This window comes from Macadamia integrifolia, chromosome 2 (assembly GCF_013358625.1).
Source record: "Macadamia integrifolia cultivar HAES 741 chromosome 2, SCU_Mint_v3, whole genome shotgun sequence".
Lineage (NCBI taxonomy): Eukaryota > Viridiplantae > Streptophyta > Magnoliopsida > Proteales > Proteaceae > Macadamia > Macadamia integrifolia.
In genome coordinates this window covers 31,681,047-31,704,189 of record NC_056558.1, presented here as the reverse complement: position 1 = coordinate 31,704,189, position 23,143 = coordinate 31,681,047, and the positions used below count along the sequence as shown (strand labels likewise).

The 23,143-nt window shown below is 38.6% G+C and overlaps 1 protein-coding gene across 4 annotated transcripts; it reads left to right on the top strand.

The window, feature by feature from the left end:
* The first annotated feature begins 4,321 nt into the window (after positions 1–4,321).
* On the top strand, positions 4,322–18,860 carry LOC122089146 (protein tesmin/TSO1-like CXC 5). Of its 4 annotated transcripts, none has more exons than XM_042658658.1 (9): positions 4,322–4,542; positions 4,695–4,996; positions 6,476–6,583; positions 7,802–7,979; positions 16,033–16,392; positions 16,730–16,833; positions 16,940–17,034; positions 17,369–17,794; positions 18,343–18,860. In XM_042658658.1, the coding sequence occupies exons 2-9, from the start codon at positions 4,698–4,700 to the stop codon at positions 18,570–18,572; spliced, it is 1,800 nt and encodes a 599-aa protein (XP_042514592.1). In that variant the 5' UTR covers positions 4,322–4,542; positions 4,695–4,697; the 3' UTR covers positions 18,573–18,860. The 4 variants fall into 4 exon arrangements, with proteins under 4 accessions (XP_042514592.1, XP_042514600.1, XP_042514585.1 ...); XM_042658666.1 differs by having other exon boundaries at positions 4,322–4,571; XM_042658651.1 differs by having other exon boundaries at positions 4,322–4,574.
* Positions 18,861–23,143: the final 4,283 nt, after the last annotated feature.

Sequence of the window (23,143 nt, the reverse complement as noted above, 5' to 3'; positions counted from 1 at the left end):
GACTTAATTCCTCTCTGGGGAGTCCGTCCAGGGGCTGTCTTTTCTTATTTTCTAATTCCAACTTATTGATTTCTAAATTGAAATGGCTCTTTAGTGTCAAGGCTATAACTTTCTATTTTCTCTGATCCATTGAAACCAGGTTTTATTCCTACTTGTGAGTCCATATTCTTTGGCGGTTTAAAAAATGTCTCATGTTGGTTCGAGGGTCTATTTCTAAGCCCCATGAATCCCAACATTGTTTATTACGAGCTTAAGGACTCTATTTCTCATGTTTCCTTTAAAATGCATTTACTTGTAATGGATCTTCCAATAGTTTGTTTGGATGCTTCTTCTATCATGTGGACTTATGAAATTGGATGGGGATATATGATTGTCCATCAAAGATACATTTCTGTCAGATTTGATTCTGGTTGGGTAGGTAACAAGATCGAGGCCGAAGCCAGAAGTCTTGCTCAAGAGGGTTACAACAACCGTAAGAAAAAGATATTGTAGACACTGAATCTTGTCACCTAAAAAAAATCTCACATCGCTGCTGATGATTTGAGCAAAAAACTGCTGTCAGAGTTTCATCGTTCCGCCGCCCCCTCAAGGTGCCCAAATATGATCAGAATTGGCTGAGTATTGTTTCATCATAATAAAGTTAAATCTAGAATTTGGTAAGAATACGACATTGTTTGGTCATCATTTCATCAAAATATATGCACTACGGGTCTCCCGTTTTTAGTACAGTTTTGAGTGTGTTTTTGGCCAAATTTGTGTTTGGTCTTTGTATGATAGTACTTTGAAAGACATTCAATGCTATGTGAATCCTTGAAATGCGATTGTCGGGTCTCTCTGAATCATTGTCCGATGTTTGGCTCGTAAAATAGCATTTTCTGTGCTGGGCATATATCCATTTATGGACCATTCAGAAGCTGCTACGTCACAATCCCTTAGGGCCCATTTGTTTAAGTGGGTTTTGATTAGGGGTATAACAGGGCTGGGCTGAGTCGGACTTCTTAAAACCCTAGCCCAACCCTGAGTCCCCTTAATTGGGCCCAAACCCGTCTTGACCCTGACTCAGGGCCGTAAAACTTCAACCTAGGCCCAACCTTCAGGGTTCAACCCAACCCTTATCCGCCCTGATTGGCCCTGATTTTTCAAGGTCGGGCGGCGATGACTTTGATGGACCGTGACCTTCACCCTGATTGACCCTAGGTTGCCATCAAGGGCCAGGTATACCCTAATCCTGATCCTGCAAAATATGAAATAACTAAAAAATAAAAAAATATTCATAATAAAGAGGAGATTAAAAAAAAATCATAAATTACTTGTCATGAGGAGAACATCCTAAAGTAGACATTCAAACAATACAAATAACTCCAACTATTATAGTAAACAAAGAGGAGATCATCCTAAGAAAGCAAATAATCAAAAAAAATTTAATTATTTGTTATGATAAACAGAGAGATCATCTTAATAAGGCAAACAATCTGAAGATCTCAAAACCCTTATCATGTTAAACAAAGAGAAGAACATCCTAAGAAAACAAAAAATACAAAGTTAACATTAGGGGCAAAAATCAGGGCCAGGTCAGGGCAAAATTCAGGGTAAAAAAATCAGGGCCGAGTTCAGGGCGATCTGAGCGGGCCAAACACTTCAACCCTTACCCGCCCTTACCAGCCCTGACCCTGAATCAAGGTCAGAAATTTTAGGGCCAAAATTTTCGGGTCAGTACTTGTTCGGGATCAGGGCAGGCCAAGGGCGGGTTCGGGCTATCAGAGTCAAACTTGCACCCCTGAGGGGTGGTAATTATACTTATTTTTCCCAACACATGGTAAAGTCATGTGTTTGGATATAATGAGGTGAGAAATACTCTAGATAACATTGGGAGATGAACTTTTTTATTTGCTGATGTGGCTTTCACCCTATCCCCTTCCAAAGTCCAACCAAATTGGTGTGTGGGGGTGGGAAGTCATTGCAATTAATGACTCTCTTTCTTCATTCGTCTGTTATCTCTCTCCCACAACTATGTGCTAACCAAACAAGGTTGGGGTGGGAAAGTCCAACTTTCTTCCAATTTTACTTTCCCTACCTTTAACCCCACCAACATGTGGGACCCAGTAGTCAGACATTCCCACCCCAACTCCCCTCTAAACAAACGAAGCCTTTAGAGGAGTTTACGAGGGAGGCTTGGCATGTTCATATCTTTAGACCATTCAGGTCATATCTTACATTAGATTTACCTGCTTTCTTATATGTTTTATTACTTTTGCCCTAGATGCCTAGACTGGATTAGATTTACTGTTTTTATTATACATCTGCTGGCTAGTAGGACTAGTTAGGAGGATTAGTAAGACAATAATGATTCAAATTGAAAAAGGTCGACCTAGTCGAGCGGACTGCATGCTTAACACCTTCTCAACTTGACATTTTGAACCTACCTAGAAACATAGGAAGACTTTTGTCTTGTTCATTAGAGTTTTAACTCTTTCCCTTGCCGAAAGAGAGAGACACTTATGGGTCTAGGCTCTAGACTCTCATCTAGATGACTTCTTTATATTGAAAATAGATACCCTAATCCTTCTCTCTACTAAATTCGGACGACAATACTTGAAGCAAAGTCCAAGGAACCCCCCTACGAGAGAGGATGAAGGCATCCTTCTTCAAAACATGCGGATACCTACAATTTGGAACAGTGGAGGCTTGGTCCAATTTAGCAAATCATGTATTTTTAATTCCAAAGTCTAGCAGGTGGTATGAATTTGGGGTCATTTAGTTTACTACTTGACAATTCAACGAGTTAAAATAACTATGAATGTTGTCTACAAAAAGAAAAGTTTTAATTTTAAGTCAAGCTACAATGATGTGCAGGGTACTATTGCCTTCCAATGCTTTATTTCTGTTCTAGTTGATCTTGATTGGAGGTTAGAAGCATATTGATTATTCCCCAATAATTAAATACATTTCTCTGTAAATATTGCATATTTGATTCCATCCATAAATCTATTTTTTTTCTTATTAGTTTCAATATCGAAACTTGTTCCCCATTTGTTCATATGTTATGACCAAGCAAGCAAAAAACAACAAATGGAACTATGAGGTTGATGATGTAGTACACTTTTGTTTCTTCATTATATTTAATTTATATTTATATTTTATTTTATAAAAAAAGGGTGTGAGAGGGAGGTTTTATGCACAACCATTGAATGGGGTGAATGGGATGCACCATTGGAGGGTTTTTGCATCATGTATAGTTGTATACAATTTTTTTTTTCTAAAAAAATAAATAAAAATAAAACATAATTATAAAATCGATGATCGATATGCACACAACCATCGAATGAGGTGGATGAGATATACCATTAGAGGGTTTTTGTATCACACCGTTGTACACAAAACTTTTTCCCCAAAGAAAAAATTTAAAACAGAATCATAAAATCGAGGATCGAAATGCACATATATGCACACAACCATTGGGTGGATGAGATGCACCATTGGAGGTTTTGTGCATCATGCAAATCATACACAAAACTTAAATTAAAATAAAATAAGAAAATAAGAAAAATTAAAACAGATTTGTAAAATCGATATCAATGTAAATTAAATTGTAGTTAAATAGTTTAGAGATAAATGAGAGAAGAAATAAAATTGTAACGCAAATATAAGAAATAAAAAATCATAAATAGCAAAAATGGACGATTGCAATTAAAATTTATGAATAAAAATATTAATTATTAAAACCATCAATAAATATTTAATAGCGTTCCAAAAAGTTAAAGGAAGTAATATTTAGATCATATGGTTGAAAATCTAAAAGGTAGGGCTCATTTTAGAATTTGATTCTCATACTACGTGACAACTGGCATATCATTCGAGCCTCTAACCCTAGTCCCACATGAAAACGTTTCAATAATAATTCATTGAACAGTGAAAGTACTACTTGGTCACTCACTTTATAACAAATACCCTATCTATCCTCCGTTACTAATTATTACACACGTGTCTAAATGCTCAACTATATAAACTAAAGGCTCCATAGACTTTTCTTTTAGCGCCAATTTTTATTTTCTTTCTATTTCTAAATAATCAAAACCCGCAGAAAGATACAAAATTCCTCCCCGCACTCTCCAGTGACCCAGTCTCCACTCACGCCCACTTTCCCTGAAACTACATATCTTCTTTAATCCAACGTCTATTAACGCACCATTCATTCCCCTATGAATTTTGTCCGTTCGATCGATTTACACAGCATCACCGTCAGATGGGACCACTACACCCATCTGACCGTCTAATATTTACAAATTCAATTTCAAAAGCTCGAGAGGGAGTATAGAGAAAGGCCATTAGCTTCTCTTCTTCTCTTTCCTTCTTTCAATTTTCTCTGTCAAAACAAAATTTCTCTGCAAAATCTTCTGTTTTTGCATCATCTGTAGTCATTAATCCGTCGGTTCCGATCGAGGTTGCTGGTTTCTCTGTTTTCTGAGACGATTACAGGCCGACATTTGCCGGATTTCAGGGGGTTGAGAAGCAGCTCCGTGACGGCACGGTTCCAGAGTCCTTGTAATTTGTTGCTCTTCGATCTTTGAGCGGTTGTGAGATCTGAAATTTCTTGAATTTGGGGTATTTTTGAGGGGTTCCGTGATGATTTAGGAGTATTGATTGGATTGAATTCATTCGTATTTGTTTGAATCTTTTCTGTTTTGAATTTAAAGCCGATGGAGCAAGGTAAAGGCGGGGATTTCCCGCTGAAAAGGCTCCAATTGGTTACAACGGCGACACTAACGCCTACCTCTGAACCACCGAAGAAGCTCGCGAGGCAGCTGGATTTCACGGCTTTTACCAGTGCATCGGCAGGTACAATCTTGCCGGAGAACCCGCAATCTCACCAGCCATCGCAGCAACAGCAGACAATAACACTGCCACCACTTTCAAATCAACCAGCTCCGCTACCATCGCAACCGCAGGACAACAATCTTCAGCCTCCGCCTCCCCCTCGACATTCGTTGCCACTCTTGTAAGATTTATGCAATTGTCTAGAGTTGTCTTTGGCTTACTCTGAAAGGTTTTAATCTTGTTTAATTGCCTTGGTTGGTTGGTTTAGAAGTTGAAAATCTTCAATTCGATGGTCTTTAACCAGTGCTATCGTCTTGAGGTTTTTCGCTTTTTTCTTTGATTTAGATTTTTCTAGTTAATTTTTTTTTTTAATTCTTTCTGTAGATCGATTATCATTTTGTTTAACTTTTATTGATTAGGAAAAGGATATTTGAACTCTCTCTTTTTCTCTCTATCACACCTTGACACACACACACACAAGTTGTTCGGTTCTCAGTTCTTACTTGTAAGTTGTTATGATCTTTTAACTAGAGTAAAGACTATTACCAGATGGAACAACGGTAGCGTGCTGTCATCTTCTATTTTCAAATCATTGTTGTGCCCTCTCTTTAAAATCTAGGAGTCTTTTCTTTTGATTGTGTAGATCGGATGACAGACAATCGTTTGCTGTTTGATTCCAAGTCCAAAATTTTGTATTGTTAAACAGTCAATTAACTGATAAGCTTATCGCACTTGAACTCGTATTGGAATTGTGATTGAATGTGTAAAATGCTTATCCTTTTGTCTTCTCCCATGCTGAAATTTCTTGAAGAGTGATCTACTGTACATTTATGATGAACTTAAAGGATCAAAACGAGGATTGATTTTCCTTGTTTCTAGAATATCGGTTTTGTCCATATGACATTTCAGTCATATCCGAAGCCGCGGACCCTTGAATTAATGGTAGATATGGGAGTTTGTAGCTTAGTTTGGAATTGTGGCTCATATCTGAGCAATTTCAATGAAGAGAAATTACAATAGAGATTTGAGTGGGCGAAATATGTTATGCTTGATTATAGTTGCTATGAGGAATTCATAGTATATATCTTGCATCATTCTTTTTGCAAAAACATCAAATGTAATTGTTTTCTTGGTTTTCTTTCTACTTATGATCTACTTGATGAATTTTAGTAGTCACTAAATTTTTTTATTTCACAGAGTGTTGTTGAGTTCTCCAGTGTTTCTCCATAAGAATTTATTGGAAACCTTTTTACTTAAATATTCTCAATGGAAGGATGTAATCAAATATCTCAAAGCTATGAAGAAACAACAAAGTTTACTGAGTTTTTTCCATTGAAAAAAAAAAAAAAAAAAAAGGTAGTCTGTGTAAAAGGTTTCTGTTTCTCTAGAATATTTATGAACCTTGATCTGTGCAATACATGATAACTACTTGTTTTTATTTTTCATTGAACTTTTTTTTTTCCACTTATATTGTGCCATCAATCTTTGATCTCACCGTGTATTTGAAAATTTTGACTTCTTTGGTCATTGTACTGAATGTATTCGACATTAGTGATGCGAAGTTTATCTACTTCTATGAGCATTTATGCACGAATAAAATTCTCCATCTTAAAAACTTTCTTTTAATTTCTAACTCCAGCTCTTGTATGCCTTTCTTCAGAAAGCCGGAGTCCCCAAGATCACGATCACGACCTAACATTGAGATAAAAGATGGTACACCAAAGAAACAGAAACAATGCAATTGCAAACACTCCAGATGCTTGAAGTTGTAAGTACATCTCCTTCTTGTACTTAACCTGTAAGTCACAGTAAGAAGAAACTGCATTTTCTTTACAATTTGGAGTTGGTGGAAACAATACATAGTTTATTGTAAATCAAGTGTTGATCTCTAGGATATTCATGATGTATAGTTTTTATGTGTGCTCTTTTTAATTCATTTGTGATACGCACTAAACTAGATTATTTTTGCCTTCGCCTTGTTTCCACTTTCCAAATAACGTAAGAAGAAATTATGTCTCTTTGAGGAGTGGTGTTCGCTGGAATGCATAACTTCAGATTCTCCATGTGAGACACAAAGCAATTTATTTTTTCCATTGAATTGATTGTGTTAATAACTAGGAATAAACAAGAGTGGAATATGTAAGAACTCGTTAAAAGCCTTATGGCCTTTTGGACCTTTTGGTTGTTATTGTTCAAGTGAGAATAAACATTCCTTTTTTCCATCTCATTTTTTTTTTACCTCATTACCTCTCGTTGAGGCAGGAAATCCACATTGTCTTAATATGAATGCACAATTTGGAAAAACACCAGTTTACTGGAAGAAACATGCAGTTACCTTGCAAATCCAGTTTCCTTCCCTCCTTTAGAGACAGAACACTTCTGGACTGAAGGACAAGGGAATGAGCAATGTCTCATCTCCTCACAACTGGTATTTCTTGTCACAAGTATCTCTGGATGGATGTTGAACACTTTCTGTATCATTTGATCAAAGTCATCTATCTTCTTAATGATTGAAGTCGTGAGGAATGACGTGCATAGTCTAGGTCTTGTCCCAAGTATGACCTTGGATAGAGCCTATTGGAGGCCAAGGATCCATGTAGCTGAACCCGCTTAGCTGAGATTCTCTTGTCTTGTTGGCTGTGCCTCTTTCCTCTTACTTTCATCTCTCTTTCAATTCTTCGTTTCCCCTATTTTGTTTGGACCACAATTTTCCTACTTTCTTTGCACAAATCCATGTAGCCAACCCCATTAAGTTGGGATAAGGCTGAGTTTTTTGTTGTTGTGTTGTCGTTGTATCTTTTTAATGACTGAAATGTAAATAATTTAATTACACTGATGACTAGATAAACTTGCAGTTAAAGATGATGATTGGTTTCTGTGTTATGTCTAGTTCTGTTGCAACATTCAGTTGATTTGTATAATATGCATTCTTGTGGTTTTTGTATGATGTTACTAACATGACGTTAACAATACAATGCCTGGTCAGGTACTGTGAGTGCTTTGCTTCTGGAATCTACTGTGATGGGTGTAACTGTGCAAACTGTTGTAATAATGTTGAGAATGAAGCTGCCAGGCAGGAGGCTGTTGAAGTTACTTTGGAGCGGAACCCAAATGCATTCCGGCCAAAGATTGCTAGCAGCCCACATGGAACCCGAGATAGTAGGGTATGCAGTTAGACTCCTTCCAAATTTCAAGTAATCTGTCTTTCTTAATATGTTAATTTGCTTTCATGGTCTGAATAAATGATTTTTTTTTTTTTTTTTGGTGTAGATGAAATTTTGTAACGATTTCAAGCCTAGAGAATTGAATAGGGTTGTGAATAGATTGAACTCAGAGTGAATGGACTAATATCTGAGTTCAGATCTGATTATCTGATTGCAGTGTTCAATATTCGAACTTGTATCCAGTATCCAACGGCTATTCCATGAAAATGTTTGAATATGAAATCTACCAAGGATTTGACTGCCAGATGGTATCCACTTAATTTCTACAATATTTAATTTAAGTTACATAAAATAACAATATTTCTGCCTCAAGAGATATATTACGCATATAAAAGATTCTTATATGTAATATGATTTATAGACCAGGGGGGGGGGATGTAGCGATATGTGAATTCTTATCTGATTGTTTATTCAGGCATTAAGACCCTCCCTGGACCCCTCACTGGCGGGAACCTTGTGCACTGTATACGCCATTTATTTATGAAAGAATTTTAATTATGTGTGATTCCTGATAGAATCTGGATTTTCTACCAATGGCTCTGGTTTCCTACTTTCCTCAAAAGCTTTATTATCTACCACATGGTAGATCAGGTGGGGCCAAAATTTTATGTGCAGATAGGGCCTTGGGTACCTAGCTCACATGTCAAGTTTCAGTACAATGGATCAACTAGGAAAAGGAAAATTCTTCGAGAAATGATGACGGATGAAAATACAGGGGCAAATTCCATTACATGAAAGGACATAAATAAATTTGGCTCTGAAATTTTATATTGGGCAGTTCAGACCATGCTTTATCTACATTACAGTCAGTGATGCTACATTGCCCTTCCATGTGGCACAGTTAGGTAGTCCATATAGGAAGGCCTTCCTGTGTGACTGTGCAAAGAACCTTTTCCCTTACATCCCTTGCTGTTCTTGCTTCTCAATTTTCCTTCTTATACTTGGTTATATTATCAGGCTGTTAAAAGTTTCTATGTTTACATGCCATATTTTATTGTCGGATTTCCAAAATTCATAAGGACTTTTTGTATGATTCGACCTTAAGATGAAGTGTGCATGATGTTCTGTGGGTTTTTGAATAGCTGGAGTGCAATATAGACTGTTGGCCTTGCAGAATGAAATGTACTTTTGGAGAAAATATAAATATTGTGTTTCTTTAAATTTTTATATTCTCACCATTACCAAATCTTTGTATGCTTATGTTTTTTGTGGAAAAAATTGTGTGAAGTTGTCCATGCAAATCATGCAATCCAATGCACCTTTGCTCTCTTCATGAAAGGGTTGGATGCCTCTTCATGTAGTTGTGCCATCACGGCGGGATTCCAAAGATAAAATGCTTGGTATTATCAACCCCAAGGAGGCAGCTTGATGGAAAGGACCATGACCAACACCTCACAATTAAGAGGTCATTAGTTCAACTCTCATTGGGGCCTACTTACCCACACCCCCACCCCACCCCCCCCCAAAAAAAAAAAAAAAAAAAAAATTATTTCAACCCTCTGGCTTTATTAATGGCTTAAAGGGAAGCAATATTGCTCTCTTTGTTCCAATCAATTATGATATTTTATTTATGGACTCCGTATCTTATTTATTTGTTTATTCATTGCTTATTCATCTCTCTCTCTCTCTCTCTCTCATTTATTGGGGGGGGGGTTTGACCTTGTATGCTTGTTCTTTCTCTTATATTTGAAAAACAATTCTGTTTCAGAAATTGCTTTAAAAGGTGATGGGTGTTTTCAGTGAACATATATAGTTTTGTAGATTTTCCATATGAATGGGAATCTATATTAATTTCTTTTTAAAATGTTTATTTTCTGTACATTTTTTTTGTGTAGAGGTACACTATTGCTTACTTTTTATTCTTTGTATTTTCAACAAATTTAAATATATCATTATATCACAATCCAGTTTTTTTTTTTATTTTTTTTTATTTTTTATTTTGCATATGCCAAGCGTGGTACCTATTTCTATCAGAATCTTTGTGGTGATGTAACTCAATTCTACTTTAGTTTGGTTGTATTCCACTCAACTGTTTGGGAGAACACATTTTAGTGATGGAAATGTGTTGGGTTTGAGGCAGGGAAGGTTGGTCAACCCTAACCCTTTTCCCTGCCCCAACCCATGAAGCGTGGAAAGAATCTACAGATTTTACAATGTTATCTGGGCAGAACTGAGATTTCTGTTGCTTTTTTTCATATCAAACCTGACCTAACCCATTAATGGTGATACCAAATTGTAACCATTAGGGGTGGGGCAAATCAGGTCTTGGGTTTTGTCTGCTTTGTTGACTTCCCTAAAACAGATGCATACATCCTGTTTACTCCACGGTTTGTAAAGCCTGTCATCATTTTTGGATTATTTATTGTTTTTCCATGTAATCATTGAATTCAAGTATCTGAAACTTAATCTGCAGGTTCACAATAAAAAAATAACTATCCATGATAGATATGTCTCTCTTGTGTTTTCATGTGCTTTTTTTTTGGGGGGGGGGGGAATGGGGTGGTGGAGAGGTGGGAGTAAACTGTGTGACTGGCGCTGATAGAAAGCTCCTCATTTAGTTTATACTTCCATTTCATTATCGCTTGTAGCTATTTGTTTTATTTTTTTGGTTCTTCCTTTCCTGTTTTGCTATCTATAAATTCAATTCATTACAACGCTGTTGACACCTTTCATGTAGACCTATTATATATTTTTCCAGAGTATGGGATTGCACATGTAGTGTCTCCATAGGAAAGGTTCTTAAGGGAGAGTGCTGGAAACAAACAAAGCTATGGTTGAATGATTTATTCCTATGGAAGAGTGTTGGTAATACGTGAGGACATTGTAAAGAGATGGATATGTGATCTTCTGAATGGAGATAGTTTGAGTAGAATTGACCAAAACCTTTGTAGTATTCCACAAGATACACGGCATAGATATGCACGAAAGATTAGTGTGGTGGAAGGTAAAGAAGCCTTAAGAAAGATGAAAGCAAACAAGACACTAGGCCCAGATGAGATCCCAATTGAAGTGTGGAAAACCTAGGAGTTTGTGGGGTATATTGGTTAACCAATCTGTTTAACGGGATTATGGACACAAAGAAGATGCCAGATGAATGGAGAAAAAGTATTGTAGTCACGATCTACAAAAATAAAGGGGATATCCAAAGCTACAATAACTATAGAGCATAAAACTAATGAGCCATACTATGAAACTTTGGGAGATGGTTATTGAAGCTCGTCTGAGGAAAGATGCGGATCTCAGTAAACCAATTTGGATTTATGTCTGGTAGATCCATGGCAAAGGCTATATACTTATTGGGGAGGTTCATGGAAAGATATAGAGATAGTAAAAAAGATCTCCGTATGGTCTTGATTGACCGAGAAAAAGCATATGACAGACTACCTTGAGACTTAATCCGGAATGTTCTAATGAAGAGACGGGTGTCGAGTAAATATGTGGATGTAATTATGGATATGTATGCGGGTGCGGTGACTGGTGTGAGACTGTGGGGGGTTAATGCAAGGAATTCCCAATTACGATTGGGTTACATCAGGGATCTGCCTTAAGCCCTTATTTAGTTGCACTTATCTTGGACGGACAAACTATTCAAGATCAGGTATTGTGGTGTATGCTCTTCGCACATGATATCGATTTGGTGGATAAGACAAAGGGAGGGATTAGTGCGAAGTTAGATATGGAGATCAACCTTGGAAACAAAGGCTTTAAGATTAGTAGAACAAAGATGAAGCATATGAGGTATAATTTTAGTCGCACTATGACGGATAATGACATAGTGAAAATTGAAGAATGGGAGATACCGCAAAGTGACTATTTTAGATATCTAGGATCAATTATAAGAAAAGAATGGGACATAGAGGATGATGTTTCACAGAGAATTAAAGTGGGTTGGATGAAGTGGAGAGGTGCGTCTGGAGTACTGTGTGACTGACGTATCCCTTTGAGGATTACACTTTGAAGGAAAGTTTTATAGGACTATTGTATGACCGACCATGATATATGGGGTGGAATGTTGGGCTATTAAAAAATGTCACATTGCAAAGATATATGTAGCAGAGATAAGGATATTAAGATGGATGTGTGGAAAAACGAGGAAGGATAAAGTACGAAATGAATGTATTAGAGATGAATGTAAGCTTCAAGAAAGTCATTTGAGGTTGGTATGGTCATGTTCAACGAGGCCTAGGGACGCCCCGGTAAGGAAGAGTGATATGATTCAGATTGAAGGAACTAAAAGAGCTAGGAGCGGGCCTAAAATGACCATAGGAGAACTGGAGAAGTTGTGAGAAATGACATGCATAGTTTGGGTCTTGTACCAAGTATGATTTAAGATACAGCCTTTTGGAGAGCTAGGATCCATGTAGCCAGCCCCATTTAGCTGTGCTTCTCCTAGCTTGCAGGGCTGTCCTCATACTTTCATCTTGCATTCTTCATCTCTCTTATGGCCTTTATCATTTTCATTTCTCATCTGATTTCTTTTCTCTTATTTCTCAACTCTTCATCCACCTTTTCTGCTTAGACCTCAGTCTTTACCGACTTTTTTTTTTTGGATCCATGTAGCCGACCTCATTAAGTTGGGATAAGGCTGAGTTTGTGTTGTTGTCTCAATATGTTTTCCTTGACACATTCTGTTTGTACCTTATTTATTCTGTAGTCAATTTAATTGAATAAGGTCAAGATTGTATGGGTTCATGGGGATTTTACTTTTCATCGAGTATCAAATTGCCTAATGTAGCAGCAACCCATACATTTTTTTTCGCCTATCTGGTCAATTAGGTTGTTCCTTTGCTGGAAAAGTAGACTCTTTGGGGTTACCTGCATAATTTTCTCTATTATTTTGCTTGCTGGGTGTGCCTATTTGAATTAAAGGAAAAACCTAAAAGAAACTTTGACACTTTCTTGTCTGCTAACCGTTTGACTGAAGAGTCTGCTTGTTTGCATGAGAATTCTAGTGACGACTATTTCATTTCTTTCGGTACCACATCATCGTCCATTTTCACATATTGGTGAATACTTATCTAATTGCTTTAATTCTACTTGGTGCTATATAAGATCAGATGAATCATGAATGACAGGGTGATGATAAATGATCATATAATTGGGGTGTTTACTAGCTTGATTCTACTTTCCTATGTTTTTTCTCTAATTTTTCTGATATTTGACATTACCTGCTCATTGAAATTGGCAGGGTAGATATGGCTCCCTAGTTTCCCTATAAAATCACTTCTTCATGCATTACTCCGAAAGAAACTTAATAACTGATCTAAAGAACTTTTGTCTATTTATTTCATACTAAAGAGTATTTATACAATGGCACCTATTTTATCTATTTGTTTCATACTTGAGTATTCATACTTAAATAAAACCTGAAACTGTTGCTTAATTCCATTTCTTCTGATATTTCGTTCATGAAAAATCTTCATCCTAATGGCATCAACCTAGTATGATGTTATTAAACATATCATTCCTGATATATAGGGATTATGTTCTGGAAAGCCCAAGAATATTGTACTCAAATAATAAATATGATTTTATTGCTCTTGAAAAATCTAGCTTTATGAGGATGTATGTTAGATATAAATGGTCTTGTGAAGCATTATTTCAATCAACCATTCTGGTTGGGGGTGTTAAAAACTAGACCGACCCAATTGAACCAATTGACCGAATTCCATGTTGATTCAGTATTGGTTTTGGTCTTTAGAAACTGCTAAGAGACTGACCAAACCGGAAAAAAATAAAATAAAATTCAATATCAGTTTGCACTTATATTAAAAACCTAGACCGGATCGATAATAGACACCCTAAAAGAAACCAGTAATGGACCAAACCAACTGGACAGATAACTACCAGTTTCGGTTTGGTTTCTGTAGATCGGACACCCAGGTCTATGCTAAAAAGGACCAAAACATGACATAACTGACCGTTTGACACCCCTAATTCTGGTAAAAGTTCCCCAATATCTTTACCAAACTCTCACTCTGAATTCCTTGTCCTTGCAATTTATCCTTGTCTATGAGAACTTTTGTATTTGCCTGAGACCATACTTAACCTGTTTGATTCCTAAACAAACATTGATTTTTTTTTTTTTTTAGTGAATAGTAAATGCATTGAAAGAAGTAGAAGGGAAAATATATCCAAAGGAGAAGTTACAAACCCAATAAGGGATAAAAAAAGCCCATAAAGGACATCAAAACAAAGGCCCATTAAGGGTTAAATCTCAAGCTCAATTGGGCAACACTCAAAAGCGCACATGGGCTAATTGACTGGAACCAAAAGCCCAATCAAAGAAGAGGGGCAATCCGAACAATTGCAGGTAGAGTTCCACCAAACCCCACCCAACTTTTCTCCACACATCAAACTCCTAGCCACCAAGCCGAGATTCAAAGCTCCCGTTGGTAAGAAGGCAGCCACATTAGTGGGGCGCTGGCCAAGCGGAGCTTCGGCCAGCATTGGTGACAGTCGCGGAGGGGTGCCGGCCTTGCGGAGGGCAGTGGCGAGACGGCTGTCAGCCGAGCATAGTTGACAACCTTGCGGGCTGCTGGCCATGCGAGTGGCTGGCCTTAAGGGCGTCGGTGGAGCAAACTAAAGCAATAAACACAGATCTGAGAGGAGATGGAGAGACCGGAAAATCCAGATCTGGGCAGCGACTTGATCACCGGAAAGTTTCACACGAGCTAGGAAGCAGCACACGAATGGGCTGCTGCAGGCAGAGAGCGGAGAACTCGGTGACAACAAGGTCGAGATCTGATCTGTGGCAAATCCAGCAGCACAATGTCACTCCAGATCTGAGCAGCAGGTGAAGAACTCACCAGATCTGAGGCTTGATGGAAAGGAATCTCAAGGGAGTCAGCAATGGTGGAGCGTGACCTCCTGATCGTGTGAGACAGAGGAGGAAAGAGAAGAGATAGGGAGAGGGAGAGGGAGAGGGAGAGGGAGAGGGTGAGGGAGAAGAAGAAAAGAAAGAGAGGGGGAGGAGGAGGTAGAAGAAGAGAGTAGAGGGTGAGAGGGAGAGGATGAGAGGAGGAGGAAGGATGAGAGAGAGAGAGAGAGAGAGAGGGAGAGAGAGAGAGAGGAGGAGCAACCCAGCCTTACGGTCAGGCTGCTCCCAGCGGTGGCTGAAACTTGGAAAACTTTCTGTGGGTAGGGCGAAAGAGAGAGGATTCATGTTTTTTGTTAGGTGCACTGTTGAACGTTGAATTTTAGATCTCCCTTTGAAGCTGGAAGGCCTTATGGGTGGGTTTGAGATTCTATTACTTGCAATCACATGAGGGAGGGAGCAAGGTATGCCAATGCAAATAACCAAGGCCAACCATCGAGGCTCAATATCAATCCTGAACATATGTTTAGGTTCCAATGCATATATGCCCTGAAACCAGATAGATGGTTCCAGTTTCAAATGACAATACGCAGAACATATGTCAATATAATAAGAAGCACAAGCAACAAACTCCTTGTTTAAACTAAGAAGCTGTCTTGTTTTCCATGAGATAACTGATAATTTCTTGAGTTTTTCATTACGGACCTTTGGAAAAGTCAAGTTAACACCCTGCACAACCTAGGATTTTGACCGAAACAACCCCCAACACACACACACAAATCCTGTCAATGCTACTTCTGGTACAAAATGTGTACTTGTAAAGAAACATATAGTGAAACCAGATACCATGAATTCCAGTTGCAACAATTTGAAGAAATGAAAGAGCTTAGGACATTTGTCAAATGAACTTATATGCAAAGTGCAAAGGGTGGTATCTTCCAGGTTCCACTATCCATCGTCACTCACCTTTTCTTTTCACTTTGATTCAGCTTTTCAATTTTCTCCAAACAGAAAATTAGTTTTATTGAGTCAAGTATTATAATATTTTCAAAGAGAAGATTCAATAAAAGAATATGTTTCCTCTTCAGCTGCTGCACTAATATGTGAATTTCCAAATTGCTTTTGTTCTAATCTGGTGTCTTTTTAATGCATATGGATTGATGGAAACTAATGTAGGAGGAGGCGGGGGAGGTCCCAATTGTGGTAAAGCATAACAAAGGATGTCACTGTAAGAAATCAGGATGCCTCAAGAAGTATTGTGAATGTTTCCAAGCTAACATTCTCTGCTCCGAAAATTGTAAGTGCATGGACTGCAAAAACTTTGAAGGCAGCGAAGAGAGGCGGGCTCTGTTTCACGGGGACCATAGTAATGCCATGGCCTACATACAGCAGGCGGCCAATGCTGCCATTACTGGGGCTATAGGGTCCTCTGGCTATGGGTCCTCTCCTGCATCAAAGAAGCGAAAAAATCAGGATATTTTATTTGGGACAGCAGCCAAAGATCCATCTATTCATAGGCTTGGGCCTTTCTCACAGGTACTTTCAATTTTTCATCCTTGCAGAGTCACGTTCTGATTGCTCACGCCATGTTAGTTATTGATTGTACTACCAAAACAACATATATTTTTTTTAAATACATGGCCCATACTTTTTCCATCTACGTCAAGAATGGAAGTGTGACCGTTCACAAACTAGGAGGCCTAACTGGTTTTTCATTACATTGGATGTTGGATGGATGCAAATTCTTTGCTTCTACCAATGAATTTCAATTTTTGTTTATGTTTTCATGATCCCACACTGGTTTTGAATTTTGATGAAATGTTTAGACCTCGTGAGAATATTGATTAAGTGTAATCTTTCCTCTGTTTATCAGGGGAATAATGCTAAAGCTTCTGAACCCTCTTCCTCCTTTCCTTCTGTCCCTGTTCCTCGTGCTTCCAACCCTGCAGTAATGGGCTCCTCAAAAATTTCATACAGGTATTGTTCTTGATAATTTTCTTCTGTGCTTAGTTAATGAAAGCTTTCTTTTTTCCTTTTGTTCACCAGAACTAACTGGTTTAAATGTTTAATTGTTATGCTGAAGGTCTCTGCTAGCTGATATTATTCAACCCCAGGACGTGAAGGAACTCTGCTCCCTTTTGGTTGTAGTTTCAGCAGAAGGTGCCAAGTCACTTGCAGGTATATGTTGATCTTAAAAGGGAAAATTGCCAGGATTGGATGATTTTAGTTTACATTCAGGGTCAGAATTTAACAAGAGTCTTAACTGCCTATATATTGTTACACCTACCTTCGGAATGCATGCATTTTGGATTTATCCAATACGTGAAATTTGGAAGAGGGAAGAGGGAAGAGGGAAGAGGGAAGAGGGAAGAGGGGAACACTGCTGTGTTTAATTGTAAATCCTAAGCACTTGTACCATTTGTGCACCAAATCAGTTGTCTTTCTTTCTTTCCTTTGATCTTGCTTGATGTGGAATCTGATTTTTTTTGGATTCTTTACCTTAATGTTCCAGATAAGAGAGATGTGACAGTCATTCGAGCAGACAGAGAAGATCAGATGGAGAGTTCGCTTGCTTCTTCCACTCAAGAAAAGGAGGAAAGCCAGAAAGAACCCAATGTTGAGAAAGTAATGGTTGATGACCGCTCAAGTGGGAATCAAGCCGATAAAATGGGCACAGATGATTCTGGATCAGATGGTGCAGATGCTCAGAATGGAAGGCCAATGTCCCCTGGGACACTTGCACTGATGTGCGATGAGCAAGATACAATGTTCATGGCAGCTCCTTCCCCTAATGGAGCAATGTGCCATGGACGCAAAACATCCCTGTGGTGGCCTTATCGGCAGGACATGTCTGAGATATACGTGGAACAAGAAAAGCTTGTCTTGACAGCATTCCGGGATTATCTTCGGAAGATAACTACTTCTGCACAAATTAAAGGTATTGTTCTCTAGCATATTTCCTGCTTTCTTTATTTCTTTATTTTAAATCTTGCACAATTTCAGTGTTTGTTTGTTGACATCAAAAGCCAAATTTTCTTGTCTCATTGAGCTTTCCTTTGGATGGTAAAAATCTTATATGGGCTGGCCAACCACAAAATGCCAAAGTAGTCTAGAGAAGAATCTTTTCTTCGGGCATTAAATAACTATTAATCAAAATTTCCCATATATATTAATATGTAATGGTAAATGCATGATATTGAACAGCCTAAATTAATTCGATTGAGATAACTTCTGAAACTGGATTTCCTAGGAGGAATGGTGTACCAAATCCATTCTGTGAACTTGAACCTGTAAGAATTGGATTTTCCTAAAAGGGATGGTGTTTCTGTGCCGGCACAGTAAGTGGAAAGGAGCTTAGATGTCCTGATAATGTAACAATGTGTTCCTTCTTGTTTGCAATTTTTAACTTGTGTGGGATTTTATCTTTTTACTAATATTCTTTTTATCTCAAAATTGGTCCTTTTTAATCTCTTTTTCACATTACAGAAACAAACTGTTCTTCGTTGGCCAGATCAATCGAAACTGGGAACCAACATGAACCTGTTGTGAATGGTATTGTAAGGTCGCCTGTTCCAGTCACTGCTGAAATATCTAAGACGTCAAGTGCAGGTGCTGCGGCTCCTGCTGCTGCTACTAATAATAACGGTCAACTTCCGATGGTTGGAGGCTCCACTGAAAATGGTGATATAAAGCCAAAGATTGAAAAAGATATATAAAGAAGGTTGCGTGAGAGGGGTAGCCGGATAAGGTGCAAAGCCCATATTAGTGCATCTCTCTAATATATGGGCATCTGTTCAATCATGCGGTCGTAAATTATAGGAAGATGGGTCCCTTAGATTTGATTATGATTGAAGAAACAATCATCGTCAGATCCATTTTTGGGGTGGTCATTATTATATTTGATGTATTTCTCTTTGCCCCATTTACAGGTACGGTGGTTGAGTGAGCATTGTAGAATTTTCAATATTATTTTCTACGAAATTCCATTGATTATTTGTACAAAATGCAAATCCATTAAAATAGTCAAGGTGTACTAGTAGTCTTGCAGTGTCCATCATATTTGGTAATTGTGCTGTTGTAGTTGATTCATAGACGCTGAGTCTTCAATAACAGCGTTTAGGAAGTAAGGGAACAAATAAAAAGTAACTAATGGACTTGGGCTGATTCATTGATTCCTAAGCTTAAGTCCAAGTACAAGTATATCGTTGATTATAAATCAAAATAAGGCAAAAATGTGGCAGTGTTGACAACATATCCCGATTAATTTTATCTACATGGCTAATGATGCAACACTTTCGTATACCATGTTCTACCAAATAAATAAGTAAATAAATAAATTGTACGGTTGTACCATGTTGGTAGGTAGGTTCCCTCATCGATTAGCCAGATGAAAATTTTGTGTCAGATATAATTACATCTTAAAATTGTATCCAATCAGTTCTATATATTTTGGACAACCCTTAATTTTAAGGAGAAACGAACTTTGCCCACTTGTGTGTGTCTACGCCTGGACACTGGAAAGTATGTAAAAGACCACGTTGCTCGTTGCCTAGATGTCTTTGCATACCCCCAAATTGGGTTGTGTAAAGGACTTGCTTTTTTGTTTTTTCCTTTACTAGAGTCTTCTTGTGGCTTTCCCTTACGTGCAAGATTTTTTTGTGGGTACTATCTTTGTGGATGGAGTAGGGCCCATTATCGAGGGAGACCCAATGTACCTGCTCTGATACCAATACCATATTAAGCCTTCCATTTTAAAACCAATTGGCTTAAAGTGGAAAGGTCCCTTGTAGCTCTCATACATGATGGTTGGGTTACCCACAGTAAATGCGGTGGGACTATCTCAATACTATGTGACACGAGTGGGTGCAAAAAGATTTAGCCTCCTTGCCCCATGCTTTGAAGATTTTTCCACGCAGTCCGTTGGTTTGCATGCTGATGTAGTGACCACACAAGGTGGTAGTATTCTCTACTTCGAAAGGGAAATGAACCTTGCCCGCTTGCGTGTGTCTACATCCAGATATAGGCAAGTACAAAAAAACCGTGTTGCCTCACGCCCAGATGCCTCCGCCACACCCCAATTTGCTTGGGCAAAGGACTTGCTCTCTTTCTTTCTCTTTTTATTCTTTCAGTCCCTTATGTGCAAGCCTTCTTTGTGGGGTCTGTCTTCGTGGATGAAGCAGGGCATCATTGACGGAGGCCCAACGTACTTGCTCTGATACATGTTCAGCATTCCATCTTAAAACAAATTGCCTTGAAGTGGAGTAGTCACTTGTGACTCTTATATATGATAGTCGGGTTACCCACTACTAGGGGTGTCAATGGGCTAGGTTGGGCTGAGTATTTTAAAATCCATGCTCAAACCCTAAGGTCTCTTAACTCAACCCAAACCCACCCAACACTAGGTCGAGTTGGGTTATCTCAACCTAGGCCCAACTCTGTTATTCTCAGCCCAACCTAGCTCGGCCCTGATGGAGCCTGATTAGGCTAGGCTTAGTCCAAGTACTATTGGTTGCTCGGTTGCTTGATCTCGATGTATGACAGAGGCCAAAAATTGAGGTTTTCGTATATATATATATATATATATAGATTGTGGAAAACGAAAGACTTTTCACAGATCATTTTCTATAAGTATCAATTTATAATTATTAACATATTTATATTATTATGTACTTAATACACAGGGTTGTGTTGGGTTACATTGGGTTGGGTTGGGTTGAGACCTCAACTCAAGCCCATCCCAACCCGGTTTGGGCATGAAATTCTCAACCCTAGCCAACCCTATGGGTTGAAATCTTAGCCCGAGCCCTGTTCTGGCTCAAAGAGAGGTCGGGCTGATTGGGCTTTTTGGACACCCCTACTACTATAGCCGATGTGGTGGGACTATCTCAATACTACGTGACACAGGTGGGCGTGAAAAGATTGCCCTGCCTCCTTACCCCATGCATTGAAGATGTCTCCACACAATCCCGTTGGTTTACATCATGATGCAGTGGCCGCACAAGTGGGTAGCACTCTCTTACCCGAAATTTAATAGGTAATTCATATGGCTTTGGTTGACATTAGATGAATCTGAAACCCTAGCTTGGAAAATTCTCTTCTGTTGGAGTTCCCAGATTTACACTAGGTGGGTAATGAGTTATAATTTTTTTAATTTTATATACCCTTTATTTGTAGTTTTTTCATGAGGAGCGACAGCAGCATATGAACAACTCTAGTTGTTTCTTTGCTTGCTCCTTTTGTATCATTTGATTGTAGATCAACAAATGTATTCTGATCAATATCCATCCTTTATTAGTTGGGAAGTTCTTAATTGGCTGAAGCTTGAAAGATTAGGAATTCATGACCTTATAATGCAGAATGAGGCCATGTTGGTAAAGCTGGGATGACAGCTTTCAATCAAGCCAAACCTTCTATGGACTAGATTGATACTTCGCTATGGCCCAAGTAGGGGGAAAGTTCTCATGGTCTTGGAGGAGTATCTTGAAGGGCAGGAATTTATTGGTGAGAGGGACCTTGTGGATTGTGACAAATGGTTGATCTATTCAGATTTGGGGTGATCTGTGGGTGCCTACCGCCAAATGCGATAAGATTCAATCTCCTAGACCCCTAGATTATTTTTTATTGGTGGGCAATGGACCTTACATCTCCCTTACTTCAATGGAGGGTGGATAAGCTGAGAAGGTTTTTTTAGCGTTTTGAGGTGGAGGCCATCCTCAAGTTCTTGCTTAGTGTAGAAGGAGGATATGCTTGCATTTGTTGGGAGCTCATCTTTTAAGTCAAATCATTTTATAGGTTGAGGTCTTCTCTGGATATTTCTCACTTAAGCTCTAATAAGAGGATCTCTTGCATTCCTAAATCAGTATAGAACATTATATGGGATTCTAAGACTCCCCCCAAGGTGTCGCCTTTTCTTTGGAAGGCTTCTTAAATGCTTTAGGTACAATGGTCAATCTCAAAAAAAGAAATATTGTTGTATCTGATTTGTGCCTTCAATGTGGCCACACGGTTGTGACAGTGGAACATGCCCTTTTTGAGTGCCCCTTAGCTCAGCAAGCATGGTTTGCATTTTTCTGTGATTATGATATCCTCTCCTAACTCCTTTGTGCCTATCTATGAATGGATTATTAAATGTGATGAATTTCCTGGTTTGACAAAAAAGAAGCAATGAAGGAGCTTTACTTCTCATGCTATTATTGCTTGGGAGATTTGGAAGATCAGAGGTGCCAATACTTTAAAACCTCATTACCTCCTTTTAGCGATTGGATCTCCATTGTTAACAGAAATGTGGAGGAAACACCTCTTTGACCCGTGGGGTATCACCTCCTCATAGTTCTAAGGGCCCCGCTCCTTACTCTTCTAGTGAGCTTCCAGAGTCTGCCCTTGTGTGTTTTGATGCTATTGTCTCTTTTAGGTCAAAAGCTTTGGGCTTTGGGCTTTGGGCTTTGGGTGCATTTGTCTATTTGATAAGAGGGAACTCTATTTCATTGCCATCGATCATGTGACACCTCTTTAGCACTTGTGGAGGAGGCCCCATGCTCTCCGGATGGCTGTAAAAGCAACTCTTCATGTTGGTTACCATCGTGTTGTTTTCCACTCAGACTGCCTCGCACTGATTAGATGCTTGATGCCTGAGCCGTGCCTCCTATCTATTGAGATTTCTAGAGTTTCAATGATATAAGAATCCTCCAAGCAATGTTTGATTTTTGTTGTTTCCGTCATACGTATACATATACAGGGCGAAGAATGTTTTAGCCCAATCTATTTCTAAAGAATGTTTTAGCCCAATCTATTTCTAAATTGGCAGTTGATCAAAAAAAAAAAAAATCATTTATTAGTTTAGGTAAAAGGCTGGGTATGCTAGCGGTACTGTGTTTATCTCTCGCCTCCTCCCCTTGAAAAAGTCCCTTATTCTCCTCTCATCCCAGCCCAACTGCTATCTCTAGAAAAGCCGGCGGCATACCTGTGCACCTAGTTCTGTGTCTATCTTTCTCTCCTCCTCCCTTTGGAAAAGTCCCCTTTACTCTTACCATCCCAATCCTTCTATTGGTTGAGCCAAACTTCAAGCCAAACTTCAGGAAAGCCGATGGCATACCTAACCTTGATATTGATCATTCTTTCTCAAAACTACTGTCCTTTCTCTGCTGAATGCATTCTTTTGTTACATGTGTGTTTGGATCATCTGTATATGAGGGGCATGCACAAGGATAAACATTGCACTGTAGCTTGTTCTATTGTCGTTGAAGGTCCGTGATGGAGCAGCTGAAGTCATGTGCTGAGAGAGAGAGAG